The sequence below is a fragment of the Trichosurus vulpecula genome, chromosome 5 (genome assembly GCF_011100635.1).
Source record: "Trichosurus vulpecula isolate mTriVul1 chromosome 5, mTriVul1.pri, whole genome shotgun sequence".
NCBI lineage: Eukaryota > Metazoa > Chordata > Mammalia > Diprotodontia > Phalangeridae > Trichosurus > Trichosurus vulpecula.
In genome coordinates this window covers 54605500-54624389 of record NC_050577.1, presented here as the reverse complement: position 1 = coordinate 54624389, position 18890 = coordinate 54605500, and the positions used below count along the sequence as shown (strand labels likewise).

General features: G+C 41.5%; 1 protein-coding gene across 1 annotated transcript in view; it reads left to right on the top strand.

Annotated features, from left to right (window-relative positions):
- FAM171A1 (family with sequence similarity 171 member A1) overlaps positions 1-17532 on the top strand; it is a 180908-nt gene extending 163376 nt beyond the window's left edge. Inside the window, exons 6-8 of the mRNA XM_036761432.1 lie at positions 10685-10801; positions 13666-13780; positions 14558-17532. Of these exons, the coding sequence (XP_036617327.1) occupies positions 10685-10801; positions 13666-13780; positions 14558-16265 (1940 nt within the window). The 3' untranslated portion in view covers positions 16266-17532. The remainder of the gene's footprint in view (positions 1-10684; positions 10802-13665; positions 13781-14557) is intronic.
- The last annotated feature ends 1358 nt before the right edge of the window (positions 17533-18890 follow it).

The window sequence follows — 18890 nt, the reverse complement described above, 5'->3', positions numbered from 1 at the left end:
ATTTATTATATCCCCAGGGCAGAATGCCTTGCTATAGGGACCCATACCTCTTTTTGACATCCTGACCTATGATTTTTGTTGCTATAGGGAAACTGCATTGACCCAAATTACCAACTTCTTTATAAATTACAGTCTTAGAGAGCTGCTTAGGCCATCATTAGGTCAAGCGATTTGCCTATGGTCACAAACCATCTCTCTCTCTCTCTCTCTCTCTCTCTCTCTCTCTCTCTCTCTCTCTCTCTCTCTCTCTCTCTCTGTCTCTCTCTCTCTCTCCCTCCTTCCCTCCCCTCCTCCTCCCTCTCCTTTTCCCTCTCCCTCCCTTCCTCCCCCCCCACACACAAACACACACACATACACACATTATACACACACACATAAAATATCTCAGAGGTAGAGTTTGACTCTAAGACTGGACCTGTACCCATCACGTCCCATCACATGGGGCAAGGGGAGGGCCAATATGGGGATGAGGAAAAGAAATACAATTTATGGTCCCTCCTCTAGAAGAGGTTCTTAACCTTTTTTGTATCATAGACTAGACCCCTCTGGAAGTCTGATGAAGCCTGTGTTTTTAAATATGTGAAATAAAACACAAAGGATTACAAAGGAAGCAAATTATATTGAAATACAGTTATCAAAAATGCTTTTTGAAAAATGAAGTTCACACACCTCAAGTTAAGAACCCTGATTCTAGAAGCTTACAATCCAGATGGGGAAATAAAATAGGTGTAGATGAAATAATTACCTAACAGTATCATTACTTCAGTCACAGTGTGGTTATTCCTTTCCCTGCCCCCTTAAAAACATCTTTATGAGCTCCTGTAGCAAAATAAATAAATTCAGTACTGCTTGCCAATCTCCTGGTGCCTCTCTAAACTTAGCTAGATTGGTCCTCAGCTAAGTAGGCAAGTACTTGACTTTCCGGCTTGGTGAGACCTCCCAGAAGTTACACTGTACTGGAGGAGGCTTTGAGAACCCAGGGTTTCTTCTACACTGTGCCAGAGCATCAGAACAGGCCTTGTATAAAAGAATAGCATACATTGTTTTATAGGACTATAATAGATTCCCACAGTAAATTTTATGAGTTCAGAGAAAGAGGGTGATCAGTACAGGCCAAAGTCCACTGGAGAAGACCCTCTTGAATTTTAGCTCAAAAACAAATTATACTGATCAACCAGAATAACATTTATACATAGGGAATTTTAGTCCAATATGGAATCCTGAGAATACATTTATCATGAATGTTGGATCAACAGTTGGTAATAAGAGAAATTTCCTTCTGTTGATGAAGTGCATTCTTTCATCTAAAAACTGAACATGAATATGACCACTCCTCCCCCTCCCCCCCCAAGGTACTTCTTTCATTCCCAGTTTTCACTGTGTAGTGGAAGAATCAAAAGTGCTCAACTAACCAGATACCTTCCATGTAAAAGTTACAATAATTTAAATTTAGTTTAGTTCGAGTATATTACATATTGGTCTGCATACCATGTAAGCCTTTAGTCACGTTAAGTAGATGGTTTTCAATACAGGTCTTAAAATTGTGTTAGTCTTATAGATGATAAAATTGGGGCTCAGAACGTTCAGTCTTCCGGGCATGTGATCTAAAGATACAGTATTTTTCCCAAGAAGTTTTCATTATGTTCTAGTGGGGAGGATTTACATGCCACAATTTATTTACAGGAATCTTTTTTCGTTTCAACTAAAATAAAGTCTGCCACCATTTCTCAGACACAAGTAGAAGTGCTAAAGCAATCACAAAATGCACCAAAGGCTATATTTCTCTATGTATCATTTTTGTGTATTTTTATTATAAAGTTCTTGAGGTGATTAAACCATCTGTTTAAAACAGGAGGTGGAGAATTATGACACCCATCATCCTCGGATCCCTGTGAACCGTAGAAGTAACATAAACCCAAGAAAAAGGGAATAGGAAAGATTTTAAAGGCATCATCACATTTTAGGGAAGAAATGGATAAACTGGAGAGCACTGAGAAGAGGGTGGTTCAGAGAGTGCAGGACCTCAGTATTATATGAGAATTGGTTTAAGGAAAAAGGGATAATTATCCTGGAAAAGAAAAGGATAAGATGGGGAGTGGGGGGAGGGGAAGATAGCTGACTTGAGTTATTTGGATGTTTGTTCAGTGATTGAGGGATTAGACTTGTTCTGCTTGACCCAAGAGACAAAACTAGGTGCAATGGATGGAAGGTACAAAATGGCGCATTTAAATAAATAAATTTAAATATGATTTAAATGGCTCCTAATAGAGCTATTCAGAAGGGAAATGATCTGTCTCTTTGCTCCCCACTCCCCAAAGGAGATTTTCAAGGAAAGGCCAGAGAGCCCCTTGTTGGGGATGTAGCAGAGAGGATTTGAAGACAGGATAAAGATTGTACCAAATGGGCTCTGATATCTCTTCCCAACATAAGGTCCTGGGACTCTGGTCTAGTTATTCTCCACTGAAGTTGTTAATCTTCAATTTTAATTCTTGGGAGACTACAATATGGCATGATTTGCAATGAAATAACAGCACTGGGAAAGTACTGAGGTTAAAAAATGGTGACCATTTCTTTCAGGAAGGAGCTTTGGGTCATTAAGAGCACCATCTAATTTCCTTAAAGGCAATGTAGCCCATTCTTCTTCCCTATTCAGTTCTACTCACATTGACCATTCACATCGTCTCTCCCTTATGCATGCAGTTGATGAATCAGCTAGCTATATAACTTGTCTGCCCAGCTGCGTATCATAGTCCCAGCACATATGCTTCCACTTGGTTTTTCCTATGTAGATAGTTAAAACAGCCAGATCAATCAATCAGTCAGTCAATAGCATTTCTTCAATATTCATTATGTAGTTGGCATTATGCTAAGCCCTGGGGATACAGATACAAAAGGGGGAACCCTCAACACCCAAGGAAGGAGATCACTTACATTCTACATGTTACATAACTACATGTTACATGTAGTTTATATATGTTATACATGTTTTATGTGTGTGTGTGTGTGTACACGCGCATGCGTGTGTGTGTGCAGGTTGGGGAAGCCACAAGGATGATGAGGAATCAGTTAACACACAGGTTCTGGAAACAATCACAGTGCTTATTTGATTGCTGTTTGCAGAGCCAAAGGAAGAAAGGAGAAAGGAGGAATGTACCTATGGTGACAGGGAGAGAGGATGGTAGTGAAGCTTGGCCAGGATGTGGGGGGCGCTCCTTTAAGAGACTCTTCAGTCCTCTGGGAATTGATGAATCACCACAATGTCATCCATGAACAAGAGCATCCTCATCGTCTGTAGGGAATCTCTCTTCCGTTTGGGCTGTACGCAGGACATTCCCCCCAACAACGGCTGTAGATGTTTTGGGTGAACCTGTATAGCTCTGTTTTATGCCTTATTTGACATGAACAGTCAGGAAAAAGTTAACAAAATTCTCTCTGCTCTTGCAACTTTTGAGGCATATTCTGCAATTTTGATGTACTCATGAGAGACAACCTTCTTGGAGAAGAGCCTTGAAGGTAGCATTATGGTTTAATAAATCAAAATTTTTTTATAGTCAACAAACAATAAGTGTGGCTGGAAGTATTGCGACTGTGCTCATTTGATCTCTGTATTCCAGGGGATCCTGATGAATTCCTTTCTTGTGCCGCCCTAATTTAAGGAAGGGTTGTGGGACTAGGCAGTAATTAAAAACCTGTGGTAAATACAGACTGTAAGATTCCTTGGGACATAAAAGAGTACAACGTCTGTGCTCTTTGTAATCCCAAATTTCTTCACACCTGATGAGTGGAGTGATATGATTAGAAGGCAGTTGAGATCCTTTGACTGATCATCTGGGGGCCCTTCTGCCATTTTGAAAAGGTACTTTCCTAGTGATAGTTCGTGGAACCACTGCCTTGTTACTCCAGTGCCCTCCAGTGTTCTCACGATTGATCCCATTGAGGCAGACGCTTGTCTGTCAGTCAAGGCCTCGGGTTGTCTGTTGAGGCAGGAGGTGCTTTTACTATCTTAGGCTCAGCTTTGCTTTGCTGATTTGCCTGAATGTTTTCCTTAACTTGACTCTATGAAGAATGTGTAAATCAGAACTTCTGGTGGGGAGGGAAATGTTCTTGCCAAGTGCCATTAACATACGGACCTTCTTGGGGTTTTCTGTGTATGACATGAGGATGTTTGTTATGAAGCTGAGACATGCATCTCAGTGAAATCTTTAATTATATGCAGCAACCAAAGGCAGCTAGATGGCACAGGAGAGAAAGTGCTAGCCCACAATCAGGAAGCCCTGAGTTCAAATTTGGCCTCATATACTTCCTAGCTGTGCAACTCTGGGCAAGTCGCAGCTTTCTTCCTGTTTTCTCATCTGCAAAGTGGGGATGATAAAGAGTAGCACCTGCTTTATAGGGTTGTTGTGAAGATCAAATGTGACAGTAATTGTCAAGTGCTTAGCACTGTGCCTGGCAAATAGTAATGCTTGATAAATGCTTGTTGGTTGATCAATTGATAGTATCTGCTCCGGAAAAAGAGAATCATGGGAATCATAGAATTAGAGAGTTGGGAGGAAAGGAACCTTCTATTCCTAGAATCGTCAGACAAGTCATAGATTCATAAAACCATAGATTCAGAAATAGAAAGGACCTTGAAAGTCAAATAATCCAACTATCTCAATTTACAGATGAGGAAATTAAGACCCACAGAGATAAAAGTGCTTTCTATGTGGTTAGTTATTCCAGGTGCCAAGTGGTTGAGCCAGGATTCAACCCAGATTGTTGGACTCCAAATCCAGTGCTCTATCCATAAACAACTCTTCCCCTCCTAACTCCCCTATTTTACAGATGAAGAAACTGAGGTCCAGAGGGGCCACGGTTACCCAGCTGGTCAATGACTGGGCCAGGACTCAGGTCTTCAGTCAATATATTGTTCCCTAGACCTTGACTAGGAGTCCATGAACTTCTTTTTTTAGTATTTTGATAACTGTAGTCCACTATAATTGACTTTCTTTATAATCCTATTTATTTTGTTTTATGGATTTTAAAACATTCTGTGAAGGGGTCCACAGGCTTCACCAGGTCACTAAAGAAATCCAAGACACGATAAAGTTTAAGGAGCCCTGCCCTAGAATGATGTTCAGAGGATCATCTTCAGTTGTTCCTTCTCTGATAAAGCATTTCCTTGGAGAGATGTACCTCCTAGTGGCCCTGGTCCGTGACTGTTGGAAGTGATATGGCACCCCACCTTGGGCTCTCCTGCCTCCAGCCCACTTTGGCACCACTGCCAGGTTATCCTTCCTCCTGTACCATGATCATGCCACTGATCAGATTCTCCAACTTCACTATGCTCCAGAGCCGAGGGACTTCATTTTTGCTGACGCCTTCCTGGAAACCACAGGAATCAGCCAAATATGAGTCTCAGGGCAAATCTGTGACATCACGCTCTCTACTGGAGGAGAAGTGAGAACATGACTGGATAAAGAGGATGGTTTCCCCATCAGTGCAAATTAATGTAGGTTGTCTTCCAGCCAATCTCCTTCCCATGGTCTGAGACTTACTGTTTTTATATCAACATTAAAATATTCTGGTCAATAAACATTTATTAAGTGTCTACTATGTGCCAAACATTGAGCTGAGGAAATAAATAAGAAAAAGAAAGTCCTGGCCTTCCAGGAGCTTACAGTCTACTAAAGGAAGACAGCACCCAAAAGGAAGCTGAAAAAGTAGGCGGAGGGCCCCAGCGGGGACATGAAGTCAAAACAAAGCAAAGAAGCTGATGATAAATGAAGTTTAATTCTAGTTGCTTTTTAACTAAATTACTAAATTACTAAACTAAATCTACTCTACTGGAATTCTGTAAATATTTCTATATTGAATCACAGACTCCCAGATTAACAAGCAACCTCAGAGATTGGATAGCGCAACTCTTGCCCAATGCATAAATCCCCTTGTTCCCTGTGAGGAGGCTGGGAGGGAGAGCATATCATCTCCCCATTAGAACGTAAGCTCATTGAAGGCAGAGACAGTTGGGCTTTTGTCTTTAATTCCCCAGCGCCTATGCAATGCCTGGTATATGGTAGGTACTTAATAAATACTTGCTGATGGATTGATAGCTCAATCAATTCCTTCTGGCCCTAAATTCTGTGATCATTTGAGCTATAAAATTGGGCTAATAAATAAAAACCCTATAGCATTTGTTTTTCTCGGTTTTTTCCTCCAGTATTAATGATAATAAGGGCAAACACCTATAACAATTTAAGGTCTGCAGAAGGTTTTAGGTTCAGTCTCTCTTTAGCCTCAGGTGAAGTCTGTGACATAGGTGCTCTAGGTGTTTGTCATTCCCATTTTACAGATTAGGAAACTGAGGCCCAGAGAGATCAAATCACGTGCCTACTACTGACATGCCCGTTAGTCATTGTGAAAGGTGAGAGCTGAACCCAGGTTTTCCTGACTTCATGTCTGCCAATCTGTCCACAGCATGGGCACTCAAGAACTGAAGGACCTTGAGGGTTAGGCCTTTGTGTCTCCAGCACCTAGTTATAATCATGCAAATAGTAGGCGCTTAATAAATGACTGTTGAGTTGGGTGTTTGATGGAGAAGAAAACTCATTCTGAAGACAATTTAGGCAGGTAACCCAAAGTCCAGCAAGTATCAAGACTAGAAGGCTTCTCCTGATCTCCCCCTAGAGCCCTTTTATACCTAACCCAGTGTCTGCTTCCTCTGAGGAGCAGTGAGTGAAGAATCTCATTTTGGGGAAACCGCAAACCTAAACTTTCAAAGGTACTACCCGGCAGACAGACTGATCCTAACAGGAATGGAAAATGTCTATGGTAGTAAAATGGGCCTGGGGGAATGTTGTATGCTTAGATGCTTGAGGAGCATTGTGGCCCCAGAGGGAGGAAAAATGAAAGAAATTTGTTCCGTTACAAGAGACCTGTCGCTTTAGGAAACTTCCTTCCCTACTATAGAAACTGGTTGGGTTTCCCCTGCTTTTAAAGTATTTGCTATTTCTATTTACTTTTAACAGCATTGAGGAACCAGAATGGTGCTTTTAAGATTTTTATTTTCCTAGAAGTCCCTAGGTTAGTGTTCTTCAGTAAATGAATCCAAGATGGGAGTCTATCCTCTCCTCCTTATTTTAGCAGCCACTGGGCTTGTATTCTGCTCCTCCTTCTCCCTCCTTTCCTACCTCCTCTCTCTCTCTCTCTGTCTGTCTCTCTCCCCCTCTCTCTCCCTCCCTCCCTCCCTCTCCTTCTGTCTCCCTCCCCCTCCCTCTCCTTCCCTCTCTCTCTTTCCCCCTCTCATTTTTGTTTTGTCAGTTTTTTAATTGAAACTGCTCTAAACCTAAACATAAGAGATCAGCAGTTTGGGAAATTGAACGGGAGGGGCAAAGGGACATGCAGAGGAAGCCCTGGGAAATTTTGGAGGCATCCCTGTCCTTCCCCTTTTGTTCAACAGCTGGTTAGGACTTGGAGGTGCTTTGCAGTAATTGGCAGCAATGATATGAGGCACCTTTTTTCCTACAGGCTGCATTTGAATGTTGCCATGGCAACAGAAGAGGCCACTGCAGCATCCCAGGCGCTATAGGAAAAATTCAGTAGGAGCATCCTTGGTCATGCTAAAGACAAGGGTCTGGAAGCACTAAGGTTGAAAGTTTGAGACCCAGGATCACCAACTGACACATGGCATGATGCTCCCAGGGTTAGGCATGAGGTTATTTTAGGCAGGAAATGTATAAAGTTCTCTTTCTTTCAAAAAAAAAAAGGTTTTATTGGTGCCTTTTGTCTTTGTATCATAGTCATTTCTCTTTGACACACACAGACGATGAGAGCTGGCATTTGTATGGCACTTTCAGGGTTTGCTAAGCACGGGACAAATATTATTTAATTTGACCCTCACAGCAGCCCTGTAAATTGGGTCCTGTTATTGGCTCCATTTTACAGATGAAGAAACTGAGGCTTAGAAAGATTAAGTGACTTGCCTAGGGTCACAGTGCTAATTAAGTATCTCAGGCAGGATTTGAATCCAGGCCGTCCTAACTCTAAGGCCAGCACTCTCCACCCAAGCCACCTAGCTGCCCTGTAACAAAGAAAAACAATTCCACAAAAATGTTCACTAGATACATCACCAGATATGATGATGTATATAGTATCCTTTCCTGGTAGCCCACCACCAGCAGCCTCTGCCTTGAAGGAGAAGGTATGTTTCAGAGGTTCAGAGATTTAGAGATTAAATTGGGTTTTGTGGGGGCAGCTAGGTGGCACAGTGAGTAGAGCACCAGCCCTGGAGTCAGGAGGACCTGAATTCAAATCCGGCCTCAGACGCTTGACACACTTACTAGCTGTGTGACCTTAGGCAAGTCACTTAACCCCAATTGCCCTGCCTTCCCCCCCTCCAAAAAAAAAATTAAATTGGGTTTTGTCCCCATCATTTGACCCTATCATTTCACAGCTCAGGACACAGAAGCCCAGAGAGGTTTATTTGTTCAAGTTCATTAATCTTTTCTCCAGAACCTTCACTGATTCTTCAGTGACTCAGACTTGGATGAGATTTTTAATAATCTTTTCATTTCCATGGTTTTAATGATTAAATAATCATTAGCGTTTCAGGGTTTGCAAAGTGCTTTATAAATATGATCTTAGAACAACCCTGGGAGGTATTATTATCTATCTATGTTACTCCCGACTGTTTATTATCTATGTTTTACATGTGAGGAAACTGAGGCAAACAGAAGTTAAAATGATTTACCCGGGGTCAGACGGCTAGTGAGTGTCTGAGGCTGGATTTGAACTCAGATCTTCCAATCTCCAGGTCCAGTGCTACATCTACTGTTAATTTTACTCTGCATTCCATTCATGCCAACGTTTCCACGTTTTTGAATTCCTCACGTTTGTCATTTCTTACTACACAATAATATTCGATTACACCAATATACCATAGTTGTCTCCACCATTTTGGTTTCCAGTTCTTTGCTACCTCAAAGCTTGCTCCTGGGACTGTTTTGGCCTACAATGGATCTTATTTTCTGTCTTTGGCTTCCTTGGGCTATATACCTAAAAGTGGGATCACTGGATCCGAGGGTGCGGGCATTTGAATGAGACTAAAAATACAGCTGGGGCTCGAGGAGGCTGCTGCTGGCAGGATGCCCAGGGTCAGAGATGCCTCTTCATGGTCCAGTTATCTTCATGAGTGCTAGTGGTGCAGATATGATGGGATGGTGGTGGGCTCAGTCTGTGATTCTGGTCTTCTCTTCAGAGTCTGATGGTGCTGGTGTCTCCAGAGCCCGAGGGAAGTGGGACCTGAGGGAAAGCAGGTTGCTAGCCCCTATTCTGACTCCTCCTTGGTAAAGAGCCTCCAACAAATCCTCCTCCTTCAGTAGGCACATCCCTGTACAATCAGAAGGCACTTTGAAAATTGGGTTTTATGGGGCAGCTAGATGGAGAAGTGAATAGAGCACCAGCCCTGGAGTCAGGAGGCCCTGAGTTCAAATCCAGCCTCAGACACTTGACACTTACTGGCTGTGTGACCTTGGGCAAATCACTTAACCCCAATTGCCCTATCTCCTCCCCCCCAAAAAAAGAAAATTGGGTTTTACAGAAAGAAATGCTTCTTACAATGAGAGCCCACAAAGAATGCACTGCACAAACCATAGGACAGAAATAGTCAAACTTCTTTACAAAGGCTGATAGTCTCATGGTGCCTTAAGGCTGGCAAAGCTCTGTATGTACGTGGTGGCCTCATTGGATCATCACAGCAGTCCTGTGAGGTAGATAGGACAGGTATTCTTGTCCTTATTTTACAGAGGAGTAAACTGAGGCAAACAGGGTTAAGTGACTTGCCTAGGGTCACACAGCTAGTAAGTGTTTGAGCCAGATTTGAATTCAGGAAGATGAGTCTTTGTAATTCCAAGCCCAGCCCTCTATGCACTATGGTGCCACCTAGCTGCCCCAACAACAACAAATATCTGCTGTGTGCCTGGATACCATGTTAAGCTCTAGGGTTGCAAACAGAACAGTACCTGCCATCAAGGTGCTTGTTTTCTCCTGGGGGTGGACAGTTGGGAGTAAAATGTGTAGTTTCCTCTACCATCTATATACTCAAATGAAGCCATGTATATAAAGTGCTCAGTAAAGCTTAAAACATCAGAAAAATATCTATTATTGTCATGTCCCATTTTTATAACCAGTAGTCTAAAGCCTTGAAAAGAGGCTGTGATCTCTTCCTTAGAAAGAAAGAACCAAAGATATCCAGAAGCCAAAACTAGAAGGATCCATGGAAAGAGTCCCTTGTTGTCCAGAACCATAATTTGACCTCTTTAATTATAAAATATGATAGCTATAATTCTGTATGGGTGACTGTTATCACTGAAGTTCTACTGTGGTATCACCTTATAGCATGAAGGTGTTTCCCCCGTTCTTGAGATGTGGGCACAAGCTACAACAGGTCACACAAATCTTCAAATCCTGATCCAGAATATCCATTGCCTGGGGACCAAGGTGACTCATCTCTGGTTTGGCCACATGCTGATGAATTTCTTAGCCATAGCGTCTCTCGAAAGATGGTCTGCTAAGTTGAAAAAAGGCTATGATTTGCATCAAGCAATCACAGAACCTTGAGACCCTAATGAGGCTTTTAAAGTGTTTTTCTCTTTTAAGCAACAGGATTTGATTTCTTACATTTGAAATTCTGCTCTGAATCCCACAGGAACGTGGCTGAAAAGTGGCTTAGGCCTCGTACAGCAGGAGGGGAATCAGCTGACGTGGACCTACATCGCCCCACAGCTGGGGTACTGGGTGGCAGCCATGTCTCCCCCCAACCCAGGTAAAGTGGAACAAAACCCTGTGAATGTTTGTCAAGACCACATGCTCGGCTCTTTGTGTGTGCAAACTGTGTGTAGGCAGTCTTAGGTAACTAAGGAAATCTTCTCGAATGAGTGAATGAGAGAAAGAAAAAACATTTATTGGGTGTGTCCTTATGTTCTAAGAGCTGGAAATACAAACAGAAAAGGCAGGATAATCTCTGCATCCAGGAAGAAAATTCAGCTCCAGGAATGATAGAAAGGCTTCAAAGTCTTAAGAAATCAGCTGTACAGTGAGTGGCAAGGTCCAGGGGTCCTTAGGTTAACGTGGATCCACAGGTCAAATGATGGTACCGAGAGTCCAGAGGGAAACGTGGCATTAAGCAGGAGGGCAGGTGATAAGTGCTAGTGGTCTTCCATTCTCTATTCCACTGAAAGGGGGCAGGGTCTATCTCTCATGTCAATCATGACTTTGGGGATTTTTTTTTTTCAATTTAGTAAGTTAAATTCTGAAAATAGTATTTAAAATCTTTAAGAAAAACCCATTTTGCATCATTATCATGATGTCACTGAAAAATGTTATTTCCTCTTACATTTTGACAACTCCTAGAAGACATTCTTAGGCAAAAGCCAGGGGAGACACAAAAGGCCACACTGACCTCCCCAGTGCCTGGTAAAATGACTCAGACCATCTTTCCATCAAGCCATGCTGCTTATCTGAACATATACTCACTGATTATTTCCCTCTTTTTTGAAAATGCTGACTTTGGCAATGTCGTGGATGCTTATTAGCTCATCCCCCTCCTCCAATTAATATTAGCCTTCAGCACCTAAAGCAAATTCACATTTAAAAAATAAAAAATATTTTCCCATTGGATCAATGTGTTACTTACAATTTGGGATTCATTCTCTTAATTTTTTTACAAATTTATTTATTATGAGAAATAAGCAGTAAGTTCACACAGTCATGGATTTAGCAGTAGGGGCCACCTAGGCATGTGAAGGAGGGACTAAGCTTGTTCTCTTTGACCCCAGCAGGCAGAATCAGGAGCAGTGGGAAGAAGGTACCAATTCTTAAGCGTAGGCTTGATGTCAGGAAAAGCGTCCTAACAGTTTGAGTGGAACAGGCTGCCTCAAGAGGTAGTAATTCCCCCTCCTCGGAAGTCTTCAAGCAGAGATTTGAAGACCACCTATTTTTCACTAGATGGGGATTCCTTACATATTGGGGTTGGACCAGATGCTGCTGAAAGCCCTTCCAGATCACAAATTCTGTGATGGTCGAAGCTCTTCATGTTACAGATGAAGAAACTGAGGCCCAGAGTCATTTGCCCAAGGTCATACAGATGACCTTGGATCATGGATTTGGCAAAACTGGGATGTGAGCAGCCTGAGCCATTGACTTTACAGTCAGTGTTTTTCCCACTGTACCATTCTGCTACCTGCTTTCTCCATGTCTGTAGTGTTTTAACCATGTCTGTATTTACATCATATGATAACATACTGCGAATGCCTTCCTTCCTGTGCCCTCTAGAGATGTATATTGGTATATCATGGTACTTATAAATGATTAACAGTGTACAGTTATTTGGACTGGTCTGGGTTCTTTGCATTAAGTATTATGATCATAAGATCATTTGTTAGAGGGCTTAAGTTAGAGCTTTAATCTGCTCAAATAGCAGGGCTTAAATATATACCACAACAAAACTTAAAACCCAAATCCATAACCACTTAAGCTCCCCAGGATCCATATGGCCACCATGCTAACCTTGGCTGCAGCTACACTTCTCTTGTTCGTTAGAGAGCCGTTTTTGTATCCCTGTATTGAAAATAGGTATCATCAGATAACTTGAGACAGCTGATGGCACAGTGAATGGAGCACTCAGGTATGGAGTCAGGAAGACCTGAGTTCAAACCCTGCCTCATACATTTACTAACTGTGTGACCCTGGGCAAGTCACTTAACCTTTTTCTGCTTCAGTTTCTTCAACTACAAAATGAGGGTAACAATAGAACCTACCTCACAGAATTGTTTGAGGATGATAAAATGAGATAATATTTATAGACTGCTTTATGAACCTTAAATCACTTATAAATCCTATGTGTGTGTGTGTATATATATATATATATTCCAAAATAAGAAAGAGTAATCTTTACCTTTAATATTCCTTTTGTGATTTGGCATATACAGTGCGATAAATAATTTTTTAAAATGCTAACATGTTTTCAGGAGAGAAGGGGAAGGATGTTATCCCAGAGGTCGAGTGAAATAAAGCACATTTGGCATTCTTCAAGCCTTAAAGGCCTCTATGGGCACAAGCTGCTATTATGGTTATTATGATTATGTATTACCATTATGGTAACAGTGTTCATAAAGCACAGGGTACTGCAGGTCATAGATGCTTCACAAATGTTTGGCGAATTGACCTTAGTTAGATATAAAGGAAGGGAAGAGGTTAAACCAAAGTAATCTTGTAACTTCTCCCCTCTGATAAAAGCTCCTCCTTCTTGAACTTTTTCTCTTTATTTCTAAGTATTCTGCTCCCATGTATTCAGTTTCTTTCACTGATAACCAAACTGTGGCCCTGGAACTGATTGCCCTGCCATTTAAGGAATCCTGTCTCCAAAGGACTTGTTACATAGGCAGGGGTAGGCGGGCGGGAACAGGATGTTTAGGGGAGAAAGAAGGAATTGTAGATGCTGCAGTGAGGGTCACCTTTTTCCACTAAGCGGTGGGTAGGTCAGGGGATTCTGCCAGCTCATCTAAAGAACCCCCTTGCCTAGCTCATGGCTCAGGAGAGGCAGAAGCCACGGAGATCTCTTCCAATTGTCTCCCTTTCTGTTGAACAGTTCTCGTCTATTTCTAAAAATGCTGTTTTCTGACCTTCCAGGTCCTGTTGTAACACAAGACATAACTACGTATCACACGGTATTTCTTTTGGCCATATTAGGAGGAATGGCCTTCATACTTTTGATTTTGCTGTGTCTTCTTTTGTATTATTGCAGGTAAAGTTCTATCACTTTGGCATTTTTCGTTGTGTAAGAATGTTTTATTTTACTCGATAATAAAAGTCTAATTTTCCCCCCACAGGACAAGGTGGAGGGCCAGGGCAGGTTAGAGAGGAGGGCAATGGGGAAAAATTCTAGAAACTGATCCTTACAGCCAGAATCACAAAAGAAAAAGCAAAGCAAGAAACAGGACAGGAAATACCATGTGGAGCCCTACAAAAAAAAGAAATGGTAACATAAGAGCTGGGCTTGGAGGGATAGGAAAGGGGAAGGGCAGGCATCATTGGACAGTTTTGATACAGACCAGTGGATTGGAAAGGATATTAAAACACCTCTGATCCAAAAATGATCAGCTATATATCTTAAGAACAAATCGAGACAATTACTGTTTCAGTGTTTTGTGTGTGTCTGTGTATATACTAAATGTAATATTATATATAAAACATCAAATATATATGCAATTTTATATATGTACATATCATATATACCCCCCAAAAATCCTAATCCTCAATTCCATAGTAACTTTTTTTTAATAGTGACTAGATGCTGTATTGATTTATGAATGCCTGATGACAGCCTCTTCATAGCATATACTCTGAACTAAATTAAATTGTCCAGGGGGAGGGGAATAGGAAAGAATGCCTAATTCTTGTGTATAGTTTGCTAATTTTGTTCCTTTTGATAGAGAGAATTAAGATTTCCATCACAATTTGAAACTGTACTCATGGTAGAAACCATGTAATTTTTGGTTTGGGATTTTATTTCTTATTACAGGAGGAAATGTTTAAAACCTCGTCAGCACCATAGAAAACTTCAGCTTTCTACAGCCCTAGACAGTTCCAAAAAAGATCAGTCAACGTCCATGTCCCACATAAATTTACTGTTTTCCCGACGAGAATCGGAATTTCCTGGCACCCTATCAGTTGCCAGCCATGGGCGCCCAGATCCATCAGGCACAAAGGAACTGATTGGTGGTGTTCACATGGAGATGATGTCTTCTAGCGGTGAAGCAGATTTGCACACCCCCATGCTCAAACTTTCATACAGCACCTCACAAGAATTTAGCTCCCGAGAGGAACTTCTTTCCCACAAAGAAGAGGATAAAAGCCGAATATCCTTTGATAATCTGACACCCAGTGGGACCTTAGGAAAGGACTACCATAAATCTGTGGAGGTTTTTCCTTTGAAATCAAGAAAATCTGCAGAAAGAGAAGGCTACGAATCCCCCCTCAAAGATGATTACAGGAGGAGTTATAATGCTATGTTGTCCCAGCCTTTATTTGAAAAGCAAGACAGAGAAATTCAAGCCTCCATCAATCACATTTCTGCAGGAAGCAAACTCACTATTCAGGAAGAAATGTACCCTACATCTTCATCCCCTGAAAAAGAGCAACTGCTGGACCGCCGGCCAACGGAATGTATGATGTCCCGGTCAGTGGATCATCTAGAAAGGCCAACCTCTTTTCCTCGGCCAGGCCAGCTGATTTGCTGCAGTTCTGTTGACCAGGTCAATGATAGCGTTTATAGGAAAGTCTTGCCTGCCTTGGTCATCCCCGCTCATTATATGAAATTGCCAGGGGACCATTCCTATGTCAGCCAGCCACTGGTTGTCCCAGCGGACCAGCAACTTGAAATAGAAAGACTTCAGGCAGAGTTTTCCAACCCTCATGCCCAGCTCTTCCCACACCCCTCCACCCAGATGCAATCCCAGCAGCTGTCTTCACAAGCAATATCACAGCAGCACTTACAAGATGCAGGCTCCCGCGAATGGAGCACACAGAATGCTTCCATGTCAGAATCTCTGTCCATCCCTGCATCCCTTAACGATGCAGCTTTGGCTCAAATGAATAGCGAGGTACAGCTTCTAACTGAGAAGGCTCTCATGGAACTAGGGGGTGGGAAGCCACTTCCCCATCCTCGGGCATGGTTTGTGTCTCTGGATGGAAGATCCAATGCTCACGTTAGACATTCATACATTGATCTCCAAAGAGCTGGAAGGAATGGGAGTAATGATGCCAGTTTAGATTCTGGTGTTGATATGAATGAACCAAAATCTGCCCGAAAGGGGAGAGGAGACCACTTATCACTTCAGCAGGGGCACCCACCTGTGCAGGAGCATCAGCAGAAAGAACAGAGTGTCCCAGATAGCACGGCCTACACACAGCTAGTGTACCTGGATGACATGGACCAAAGCGGCAGCGAGTGTGGAACCACAGTATGTACCCCCGAGGACAGTGCCCTGCGTTGCTTGTTGGATGGGGCCAGTCGGAGGAGTGGTGCCCAGCTGCCCAGCCTGCAGGAAGAAACAATAAAGCGAACTGTGGAAGCCCCACCCGAGCCATTAGCCAGTCCTGAACATGGAACATCTGCCCATGAGGAAGATGAAGATGATGACGATGATGAAGACGACCAAGGAGAAGACAAGAAAAGTCCGTGGCAAAAGCGAGAAGAAAGACCACTGATGGCTTTTAACATAAAGTGAGCTGTTGTAGATCCACCTTTCTGTGGAGTATAAAATTGCCAAATATTCTTTCTATGGAAGCGCTTACTCGTTTGTGGAAAAGACAAAAAAAACACAATGGCAAATGTGGACAGCAGACTTGGGTTACATTGCTGTTTGCTGTGTAAATGTTAGAAAGGAATTAAAGTTATTACTGAGAAAAAAGAACCGATTTTAATGGATGTCTCCAGTGAGATGGCTAAAAGCAGATTTTGAATGTTATCCCACATACTTGATACTTACATTCATCACCAAGGACATTGAGAAAAAACAAGCATTTTATTAGGTATGATGACCTCACTTCTCTCTCAGAATATGGGAATAGTTGGGATTTTTTTTTTGCATTTCTTGAATCAATTTTATTCTGATAATGCTACTGTAAAGCATTTATTAAAAATTCTTTTTTGGCACTTAGTGTCCGAGGTATGTGTTATCTCCAAGGAAGGCTATGCATTGCTGCTGTTTAGTAAATTTTGCTTAGGTTATGCTTTGGGGTTTGTTTTTTTATGTTAATTTGTTTTGTTTGGGTTTTTTTTTTTACACAACTTGGTTGTAAACATTTTATGCCTTTGTTTTAACATGTTTTGTTTTTAAGTGATTGATTTTAATGTCTCCCTTCAGGAACTCTTGTGAGTTGCATCTCTAAATATTAAAGCCTTTTTATGAAACCAAACTGAATTTGGTGTCAGCTAAGAGTCCTTTGATTCTGGTCCCATGAATTCCAAGTGCCTTTTTTACAGTGACAACAGACGGCCCCTTTTTTTGCTAACTTCTTTAATTGTACTGTCTGGATTTTTATAAATTGATAAAATTATGTGCTCTTTTTTTTCCTTCTTTAAACTGCATGCTGCCAAGTGGCCATTTGTGCTAAGCATCTCTCATTTCAAGTACAGTGTATTCTCTAGTTATCACGTGTAATGTGGATTCTGTTTAGCTAAGATAGACTATAGGACATTTTAAAAACACCTTTTCCTACCTTTCCTGTTGGCTGGGTGGCCAAGATTATGGTTTCATTGACTTTGTATAGATGGTTACTTAACTCTGGAATCCTGTGGGCTGAGCTTGCTTCACATAGAGTATGGACTGAGCAAGTGGACTGAATGTGTTTAAAAGTATATATTAAAAAACAAAACCGTATGTACTTACTCTCCAAAAGTGCCAGAATGACTCTTCTGTGCATTCTCTTTAAAGAGCTGCTTGGTTATCCAAAAATGATCATTCAGAAATAAACTCTGGAAAAAAAAACAAACAAACCAACCAACCTCTGTTGTGGTTCTTTTTATTCAGCAGGAGCCTTAAGATTTTCCAAACTGTATGATTTTCATTTTTTGTGGGGGGAATTAGGCATACCATTTTTCACCCCCATAAAAATGTGTTTATTGGCTCAAAGAATGATAATGTTTTTAGAATTGAGTGAACTTTTGAGTACGCCTAGTCAAACTCCGTTTTCATTTTATTTAGGAGGGTGATGAAACCTAGAGAGGGGAACTTTCCTGAAGTCACACAGCCTGGATAGTAAGTAACTGGGATCACAGGATCCAAAAGGTTCATGACTAGAAGAGAACATAAAGACTGTCAAGCCAACTTCCCCATTTTACAGGTTTCACCTAATCCAGTCAAAAGAGGCAAATATACTTAGGATCATAGATTGAGACTTGGGAGGTACTTCAGAGCACTTTGGATCTAGTTTATGAAACCAAACTGAATTTGGTGTCAGCTAAGAGTCCTGTAGGGATTTGTCCCTAAGGGATTTGCCCAAGACAGAGTATAAATAAGGAAACTTAAGGAGCAGAACCAAAATTTCATGACTTCCAGTGCAGTACTTTTTGTACTATAAATTTTGCCTTTTGTTCCTGTTCAGTCATTTTCAGTTGTGTCCAAGTTTTCTTGGCAAAGTTACTGGAGTGCTTTGCCATTTCCTTCTCCAGCTCATTTGACAGATGAGGAAACTGAGGCAAACAGGGTGAAGCGACTTGCCCAGGGTCACTTGGCTAGTGTTTGAGGCCAGATTTGAACTCACAAAGATGAGTCTTCCTGACTTCAAGCCAGCAACTCTATCCACTGCACCACCTAGCCTTTTGTAAAGATAGAATTTAAATATGTCTAGGCTTCTAGGGATTCTGAGCCTTTATTCTAGTGAACTTCATATTTCTTTACCTTAAAAGTAAAACTTTCATTTAATTTCCTTAAGAACACAGCTCACATGCAGCTTACTAGTTCTCTAATCAACCGATATGTTACCTATACAAGGCTAGCTTCATTTTGCCATATTGCACATAAGGAGAGACACGATATCACTGCCTAAGAACACGACATTTTATATTTGTGGTTTGATGTTGGGCCACATTGTCACTGCTCCAAGGATGATTGCATTGAAATGAGCAGGACGATCCCAGATTTGTAAAGCTGCTCGCTAAATCATTAATGGAGATGTTAGTACGTAGAACAGATTGTTTGGCAAAAATAAATTCAGCTTGCTATGTTTACTGTAACAGCTACTTTACAAAATCTTTATTGCACGAGTCCCATAGTGGCAGGCAGAATTATGATCAAGCTAACTGAATTTTATTATTTTCTGTTTTAAATGTCATGATTAATGTTCTGCTT